The sequence below is a fragment of the Coregonus lavaretus genome, assembly GCF_964263955.1.
Source record: "Coregonus lavaretus genome assembly, chromosome: 8".
Classification (NCBI taxonomy): domain Eukaryota; kingdom Metazoa; phylum Chordata; class Actinopteri; order Salmoniformes; family Salmonidae; genus Coregonus; species Coregonus lavaretus.
In genome coordinates, this window is record NC_139995.1 from 37,430,759 (window position 1) to 37,440,283 (window position 9,525).

At 41.4% G+C, this 9,525-nt stretch overlaps 1 protein-coding gene across 3 annotated transcripts; it reads left to right on the plus strand.

Moving 5' to 3' along the window:
• The first annotated feature begins 385 nt into the window (after window positions 1–385).
• Window positions 386–9,188, plus strand: LOC311133527 (GTP-binding protein REM 1-like). 3 transcript variants are annotated; one of them, XM_084167034.1, is made up of 5 exons: window positions 386–561; window positions 1,526–1,884; window positions 5,945–6,027; window positions 6,976–7,183; window positions 7,942–9,188. In XM_084167034.1, the coding sequence occupies exons 2-5, from the start codon at window positions 1,551–1,553 to the stop codon at window positions 8,217–8,219; spliced, it is 903 nt and encodes a 300-aa protein (XP_084023160.1). In that variant the 5' UTR covers window positions 386–561; window positions 1,526–1,550; the 3' UTR covers window positions 8,220–9,188. The 3 variants fall into 3 exon arrangements, with proteins under 3 accessions (XP_084023160.1, XP_084023159.1, XP_084023158.1); XM_084167033.1 differs by lacking the exon at window positions 386–561 and adding an exon at window positions 676–1,302; XM_084167032.1 differs by lacking the exon at window positions 386–561 and having other exon boundaries at window positions 1,471–1,884.
• The last annotated feature ends 337 nt before the right edge of the window (window positions 9,189–9,525 follow it).

Here is a 9,525-nt window from a genome sequence, read left to right on the forward strand (position 1 = left end):
AACTCTTGAATTGTTCAAGCTAGAGACACTAAACCATATTTTACATGTTCTGTCCAATAAATCAATTTTTACATCTACCTACTTTTTCAGTTATAACCAGTCACTACCATTACTACTGCAGTCACTACCACTACTATAACTTATTTCACAACCATAAATACTTTAAAACATGCTAGCAAGCGCACCACATTTTCTTCAGGAAATGTAATTTTCTAGATATAGATTTGTATATAAAGCGGTGGTTGCCCTGTGTGGACAATGTCTAATCATTAAAGGCACCTTTTAAGTATGTCTGCACTGTGGAGGTAAACATTGTGGTAAAAGAGAAATAATACTAACAGTTTAGAACAGGAAGTGACTTACTTTCACGTCATGTAGTCGGGGTGGGTTCTTCAATGAGATTAAAGTGAAGTCGCACAGGGAAAAGTTGCAGCAGCAATGAGGAAATCAAATGAAGGCTGATTCGAAGCACGCGCATCATCAGAGGACCCACTCGTCTTTAACACGCAGCGTGTTGAAGCGCGCATTGCCTACATGCGTTTAGCGGAATTTTCAGCACGGGTGAGTATCTATCCATAGGTGGAAAAATAAAGTGGCCTAATTAACATACGCCATGTGACATATGAAATCCGCCATATGACATATGAAATCCACCATGTAGCCAACAACTTTTTTGACAGGAAGTGCAATAGCGTTCCAGGAAAACGTTGGTTCATGACAGCAAAAATAGGATATTGAAATTATATTACCGACGGCAGTCCCTATTACATTATTTAGTTGTTGACTAACAAAGTTAGTGGTGCTTCGAGTTTTCCAAATATTTGAAGTAGGCTATACTATGGCTACGTCTCAGTGCATGTTATCACTGAAGGTAATCTGAAACATTGGCTCTGAATACCTTTGAACGTGTGTGTGTGTGTGTGTGTGTGTGTGTGTGTGTGTGTGTGTGTCGTATGTGACACAGAGAGGGAGACAGAGAGAGGAAAGAGAGAGAAAGAGGGAGTAGAAGAAGAAGAGAGAGCGACCCCTGATTCAACTCTTAAATTTTTAACAGGGTTGTGGAACTTTGCAGGCTGTTGCCATGACTCCAGTGTTTCCTGTTGCAATGTCCCATCAGCTATTCTATACAAGTGTAACAAAACTGATTGAAACATTGGAAGCTTGTCTTGTTACAAGAACAGAATGACAGCTCACACACGGCTCCCCGACGCGCGAAAACTTTACTAGCCTATATGGTGTAGCCTGTGCTTTGCTCTGCAATGGAGAATACTGGACACAATTAGAAGATTCATGGCTACAGTTGTGAGTAAATGAAAGACAATGTTATGTTTCAGTGCTATTTTCACTCCATTAGGCTATGTGCTATTTTTGTTTGTTTCGCAGTTTAGCTTTAATTGGGGAGCAGTGTGTTTATAAAGTTTTAACTATTGGGGTTTATTATGTTATTTAGACTAACTCTTATGTCCTATAGTAAATTATGACTTTATCTTCTGATTATGCTGCATACTCTATTCTTCTTTTTAAGGGATGTTCTTTGCCTTTTCGCCAAGATGACACATACCCAGACAGAGGGCAAAGAGACTTTGCGGAGAAGGGCAAGTACTCCTATCCCTGCCTCTCATCAGCCGGGGCCGAGAGGCAGAGACCCGCCAGCCGACCTCCATCACCCTCCGCTCTGCCAGTCCGCCTCATACCATCCCGGAGACAAGTCTTTCCACTGCCGCGCCAATTGGTCTTCTGATGACTCAGACGATGACTCGGATGGCTCCGGAGCAGAATGTTTGTACCGCGTTGTTTTGCTAGGAGACCACGGTGTTGGAAAGTCGAGTCTTGCCAATATCTTTGCTGGCATACAGGAGAAGGATGCTCACGACCATACAGGAGGTGGGGTTTTTTACTAAGCACAATTCCTATGATTATTACAAGGCAATTGATGGTGTGTATGGCCTACAAACCAACTATTGGGATGTTTTTTTGTCAATCTCTTATCAATAACCTAAAAACAATTCAGTATCATCCATCCTTTTCTGCTAATTAGAATCCATGGACACTAATGACTAATTGGTTATTAAATTAGTTAATTAATTTATGCATCTCTTTAACAATGACTGTCAGTAATGGTCTCTGACATTGCCCTAGCCCTGATAACCTTGGCTAACCAGTCACAACTATGTTGATGGAACTCCTGTAACTGTCACATGTAGTAGTGAGTGACCTCAAAGCATTGATTGGCAGCTTGTATTGACCCATGCATTTGGGAATCCAGCTGTGCTGTTGTGATGTGGTTTGTGGAGGTTGTCCTTTTAGAATACCAATTTCTCTATAGTTCTCAATTTCATAATAGAGCTAAGAATATTTGGTCATGCCTGATAGGGTAGCCTAGACAGACAGTGGCTTCATTCGTTTGAGGTTCATGTTGTTGTGACTTGTGTGTGTCGAGTCATTGCTGATGGCCGTGGACGGGAGTGACTGGCTGAAGATGCATCCCAAATGGCACCCTATACTCCCTTTATAGTGCACTACTTTTTTGACCATAGGGCTCTGGTCAAAAGTAGTACACTATAAAGGGAATAGGGTTCCATTTGGGACACAGCCTAGCTGAATGTTATGAGTGGCCATGTTGTTGTGGAGAGACCCATCAGCTGTCAGAAGGGCTGTGTGTCAGGGAGACCTGCTGGAACAGGGCACCGTTTGACTGACACCGCCACCCAGGACCCTGTTCTGTTTGGTCATTTCTCAAACTGTGCATCCTAAATTGCATCCTATTCCCTACATAGTGCATAGTGTTCTACTTTTGGACCCTGTTCAAAAGTAGTGAACTAAATAGGGCAGGGTTCCCCAACTCGCAGCCCACGGGTGATGTTATTTGCCCCCCCCCCCCAAGTTGTTCGACATAAAAGACTGTAAAAACACCAGCAAATCAGCTCCAAGTGATTTTAATTTTAGAAATCTGTTCCAAGTATTCCCGCACATAATAGAGAGAATTGTGATCGTATACAAATGTAAGCAAGGCTTGAAATTATTATGTTTTGTTCAAATATTATATATGTTTGGGCTTCTTGTGGTTAATTTGCAGTCTACAAATTATTTGTAATTATGTTCTGGCCCCCTGACCATCCGCTCAAGAAAAAATAGGCCCGCGGCTGAATCTAGTTGATGATCCCTGAAATAGGGAATAGCCTCTGTTGATGTTTTCTATGAGCTACATTTTGAGACGCTCTGATAAACTGGGAATGGAGTTCCCCCATCAAATGCTAGATATTACATGATCATTATAATGTGTGCAATTGGAATATGCACTGACTAGGCCCAGTGCATCTCTGTGGTTACTGATATGGTCACATTGGTTGCGTTTACACAGGCAACCCAATTACAATATATGGTCTTTTGACCAATCACCTCAGATCTTTTCACATCAGAACTTTTTCAGAGTTAATCTGATTGGTCAAAAGACCAATTCATGAAAAAAAGATTTAAATTGGGCTGCCTGTGTAAACGCAGCCTAAAATATTCTGATGTTAGGCGTATTTGACTGGAGAGAATTCCTGAGGTGACGTGGGGACATGTATTTTCCTAACTTCATAATTCAGTTAGATAAAGCCTGTGTTTTCCGAAAAGATTAGAGGAAAACCTTTTCAAAGTCTTTGTACTGTACATGTATTTTGCCAAATGCCAAAGCATATGCAGACACAGCCAGACAGAGGATGGGAACTCATACAGGAGAGAGGTATTGTAAGGAGATGGCATTCCTAAAGAGGCTATCCCAAACAGGACAGAGATGAATAATAAGAAGCAGAGAGGGGTTGCCCCTGTCTGTTCTAGTGAGCAAGAGAGGGGGTGGATGTGTGGGCTCCACTCACTTGCTTATCTTTGCTGGATGGTGAGGTTAGGTTCAGGCTCTGCTTACATGGCAGTGGTGTGTGTGTGTGTGTGTGTGTGTGTGTCCCAGCTCTTCAGAAAGATAAGGGCTCCCCTATGACACCTCCCCACCCCCACCCCCTCTGACATCTGTTTTCAGCCTGTTACTGACTGGTGGTGTTGTTGTTATTTTTAGTTTCTTGTCACTTAGCTTGTCACACTGGCAGCAACTGAGCTGTCAAGTGGACTCCTTGGTTAGTTTAGAGCTGGTGTGATGAATGGCGAGTGTTTTATGAGGACAGAACAGCATTACGAGGAGATTACAACTCGTGCCAATGTAGGCATATTACTAGACATATTACTTGTTTGCTTGTTTACAGGTTCTGACCTATATTGTCACTTCAACTCAATGACCTCAACTTCTAAAGGCTTTGCCGGACCATTTGTCATTGTCTAATGCGGCGTCTTTTACAATAAATGTAACAAGCTCTTTCACTCTTGGCCAAAGTGTGTTTTAGTCTCCCTGTCACGACAGCTAGGAGGATCTCATCAGATTAAACTAGACATGGCTCAATGCTTTTTCCACATCTTAGATTCCATAGTCATGATATGGTAGTGGAAGTGTAATACTCCATAGTCATGATATGGTAGTGGAAGTGTAATAACTCCATAGTCATGATATGGTAGTGGAAGTGTAATAACTCCATAGTCATGATATGGTAGTGGAAGTGTAATAACTCCATAGTCATGATATGGTAGTGGAAGTGTAATAACTCCATAGTCATGATATGGTAGTGGAAGTGTAATAACTCCATAGTCATGATATGGTAGTGGAAGTGTAATAACTCCATAGTCATGATATGGTAGTGGAAGTGTAATACTCCATAGTCATGATATGGTAGTGGAAGTGTAATAACTCCATAGTCATGATATGGTAGTGGAAGTGTAATAACTCCATAGTCATGATATGGTAGTGGAAGTGTAATAACTCCATATTCATGATATGGTAGTGGAAGTGTAATAACTCCATAGTCATGATATGGTAGTGGAAGTGTAATAACTCCATAGCACCTTTTATAGGTAGTAGGGATAAACATATCGGTAGAGTTCTTGGATGTCAAATATATTTTACCAACTTTGCAAAACACCTTCATATTTTAGTTACTAAAGACAGATAAGCTTAAAATTGCATAAATTATTAATCATAAGAAAAAATCAGATTCAGCACACTGATATACATGCATATGCGCCCATGTGGTTTCAAGCCTTAGGTCTCCATTAGATCTCCATTCACAAATAACAAGGCCATGTATACAGAACCAGTCAAAAGTTTGGACACACCTACTCAGCCAACAAGTGCTCAGCATATGTGGGAAAAGCATTCCAGGTGAAGCTGGTTGAGAGAATGCTAAGAGTGTGCAAAGCTGTCATCAAGGCAAAGGGTAACTACTTTGAAGAATCTCAAATATAACATATATTTTGATTTATTTAACACGTTTTTGGTTACTACATGATTCCATATGTGTTATTTCATAGTTTTGATGTCTTCACTATTATTCTACAATGTAGAAAATAGTAAAAATAAAGAAAAAACCCTTGAATGAGTAGGTGTCCAAACTTTTGACAGGTTCTGTATATCTCATATAGAGAGAGATATTTCCAAATGACTTCACACCTGCTGACTGCAACCAATTGTAGACATATAGTAGAAGGAGGTGACATAAATTATACTAAATCCTTTCTTTATCTACAACAAGGTGTATGGGTGGTTTCCCGGACACAAACTAAGCCTAGCCCTGGACTAAAAAGCATGTTCAACTGAGAATTTCCATTGAAGTGATTTTTAGTCTAGGACTAGGCTTAATCCATGACTTGGGTAACCGTTGTATTTTAATGTTTACCAAAAGTAGCAGGCCAACTAGGTTGCAATTTATACATTATACTGCCTATCCATCATCTGACGTAGCTATTTCAACTCCTTTTCTGTCTCCCTTTTAGAATGTTTTCCAACGTTATTGAGGAACGTACAGAATTAAATAATAACATATTTTCTAATCTCTTTCCTGGTTGTTGTTTGTTGGTTTAGAGGACACCTATGAGAAAACCATGACTGTGGATGGGGAGGAGACCATCCTCATCGTCATGGACACCTGGGAGAACGAGAAACAGGTCCGACAATAACCATAAACCTCTGTTTTTTTGTCACAAAAAATAGATTGCACAGTAGCGGCGAATACGATATATTTTTGCTTTTCAAAATAAAAAAGGTGGGAAAAATACTAATTTAAAAAAGAAAAATGGGAAAAAGCAAGTTCTATAACTTCATCTATTTAGTTTGTTTACCTTCAAGATACATGGTGTACTTGATGTCACTCGAGAGAACACAAATACTGAGGTAGAGCAAATAAATAATCCTCTTGTGCCTGAAACAGCACAACTATGATACTTAAAGGGCAACCCCTCATTGTGGAAAAATATGTGCTCGCTCTGTGTGCCTGTAGCAGTAACCCATTGACTTGAGCCAAAGTGGGGAGAATCCTGGTTGTGCTGGAGTCAGTGAGTGGTGCATGGCTCCAGTGGCATGGGGCAAGCATCTGTATGGGACATTGATGGCTGTGGGGCCTAATTACTCCAGTATTGATTACAGCTGGGGAATGAAGCGTGCAGGCCAGGCTGCATGTTGATTTGTCTGTACCGGGTAAGAGGAGATATAAGGACATAAGGATGTCTATAAGGACAGTGGTTTGAATGCGTTTAAGGGCACCAAGTGTCAATAGAGGCAGAAAGTCAGATAGATGTATTGTATGTTTGACCAATGACCATCCCTGGAAACCAGAGTTCTGTATTCATAAATACATAGAAATCCGCTTGGTTCCATCTGTCACAATTAGCTTATACTCTTTTCAAATAAGGAAGTAAAAACGTCATGTTGACCATCACTAATCTTTTAAATGGATGAGGGCATATTTGACATCAAAGTTGGCTTCAATGATAACATCAAAGAACACATGCTATATCAAAGTCCAGATCCTGGCGAGCCCCCAAATATGGCTATTGTTGGTGAATGTTGAACTTTATCTCTGTTGGATAACATTTGTCTTGGTTTGTGTCTCTCAGGAGAAGGATGAGAAGTGGGTCCAGGACTACTGTATGCAGGTGGGCAACGCCTACGTCATAGTTTACTCCATCACGGACCGCACCAGCTTCGAGAGTGCCTCCGAGTTACGCATCCAGCTGCGGCGCATACGGCAGGCCGAGAACATTCCCATCATCCTCGTGGGCAACAAAAGTGACCTGGTTCGCTCCAGAGAAGTGGCTGTAGAAGGTAACGTTGATTCTAATGACAATGATGTCATCATTAAAGCATCTCTCCACACCTTCTTCTGAACAGTGATTTGATGACAGCCATTTAAAGCAATATGAGCAGCACTCTGCTTATAAAAGAGAGTGAAACAGTTTGGCATACAACAGTCCGTGTTGCATTTTCTGTGGACTTCTTCGTCAAAGAAACAAGCAAAAGTTACAACTACAGAACATAGAGATAACATATCAAATTTGGCAGTCCACACGACATACTGTGGACTGTTCATTTAACATTCCAAGAGTTGGATTTACAGCACACATCTCATACACTAACACTGTATTTAACAATGTTTTGATTTGGTCAATGTTTTAATATTTAACCTGTTCTGCAGATGAGAATAAGCTTGTGCTAAATCTGGTGCAATTGATCAAATGTAGTTATGTTACAAGATTCACCTGATCCAGTGATTGTTTTGTATATATCTAAATGTGGACATTGTGTATGATTGAATGTATGGCACAGAGTGCCCATGTCACTTGTTTAGCCTTGCAGCCACATGCCTACCAATAGAGGACCACAATGGAAACAAGTCTTTGACTTTTTGTGTATATAATCCTCTGCAATTTTGGTACATGTATTGGTTGCCTGGTGTGGCTTCTTTATGTATTTTAAATTGTCAGACCAAGTTGTCAGACCAAGACATGAATCTAATGTCGACCTCTCACACGTAAACACCTCTCGTTTGACCCTTTCTTTCTCTGTGCTCTGCTCTCTCCCAGAGGGCCGTGCATGCGCCGTGGTGTTCGACTGCAAGTTCATAGAGACATCCGCTTCGCTCCACCACAACGTTCACGAGCTCTTCGAGGGCATCGTCCGGCAGATCCGCCTGCGGCGAGACAGCAAGGAGACCAACGAGCGCCGGCGCTCCGTCTACAAGCGTAAGGAGAGCCTCACCAAGAAGGCCCGCCGCTTCCTGGACCGCCTGGTGGCCAAGAACAACAAGAAGATGGCGCTGAAGGTTCGTGCCAAGTCTTGCCATGACCTGGCCGTGCTGTAATGGCTGCCATGTGGCGTGCAGCGAGTGGTTCATGCCGACAGTGGTCGCAGACTCCAACGCTCCACTTTGCCCTAACAATCACCTTGTGGTAAAGAGGAAGGACATTGGTTGTTATTTTCTATTTATTTCACCCATTCGAAGCAATTGGGGTGAGGAAATGTGAGGCAATTGAGACTTTTTTTGTTGCTATATCACAGATTTGCTGAGAATGAGTTTGCTAAACATACACCTTATCAACTGTTTGCCTTACATCTAATTCAATAGATTCCTAGACCAGTGTATCCAGACATAGATCTGACATTTGAACTCCTTTTTCTGTCTCATTTTGAGAAGGTTTTCTAAGATTATTGAGGTATGAAATAATAATTTGAATTCAATATATGATGTATTTTTGCCATGAGGAAAGCAATGTCCACAGAGCTACTTTACACATGTCACTGACTACTTGATTTCAAGGTTTTGCACTATGGGAGACAGTCATGTGTTAGGAGGAATCAATGGAGCTTCTTCTACAGCAACAATGTTTCTCTCTACCAAGAAAGCTCAAGTCTGGTTTGAGACTGTTCTGTCTGTGAGCCCATCAGTTCACAGCTAAATAACGTGAATGCTGATGTTGTTTGGGAATCGACACCATCGTAAACTTTCCAAAAGGATTATCCTGTCCTCACCTTCCTTTACAAGCACCTCCTACACTGGAAGGACCAGTGGGGTGTTACAGTAAAACTGTCATGGACGCTTTTGAAGAGGGTTGGTCTGATTGACCACTGTCAAGAAACACCTTTGTATGATGACATGGTCCTGAAGAGACCAAAGAAGAAACGTGCTGAGTTCTTCAATGTGAGTGTGTGTGTCCAGGTTGGACTTGAGAGAGGTATAATAATCGCCTTCAGGGTATTATTAAAGGATCAAAATTAGCTATTCATAAAAGCTTTTATAAAATATTTCAAAGAAATAAAAGAGATAGTTGCTAGCCTGGGTGCTCCGTTTCTGCTTTCTCCTCATATTGGCTGAAACAAAACCAGACTCTCTGAGCAATGTGAGCATAGACTCTTCAATGGCTTTAAAAGTACATGAGTGATTCTGGTGGAGGTCACCTTTAGGCCAGAGCCTTCCATAAACCTGCTAGGGTTACTAGAGAACATATTGTTACAATGGCTTCTTCCCAAATGGCACACTATTCCCTATAAAGAGCACTACTTTTGACCAGGGCCTATAGGGCTCTGGTCAAAAGTAGTGCACTATTTAGGGAATATGGTGCCATTTAGGACGCAGTCGACGTCTGCTGTGTGTGTTCCATATGGAGTTG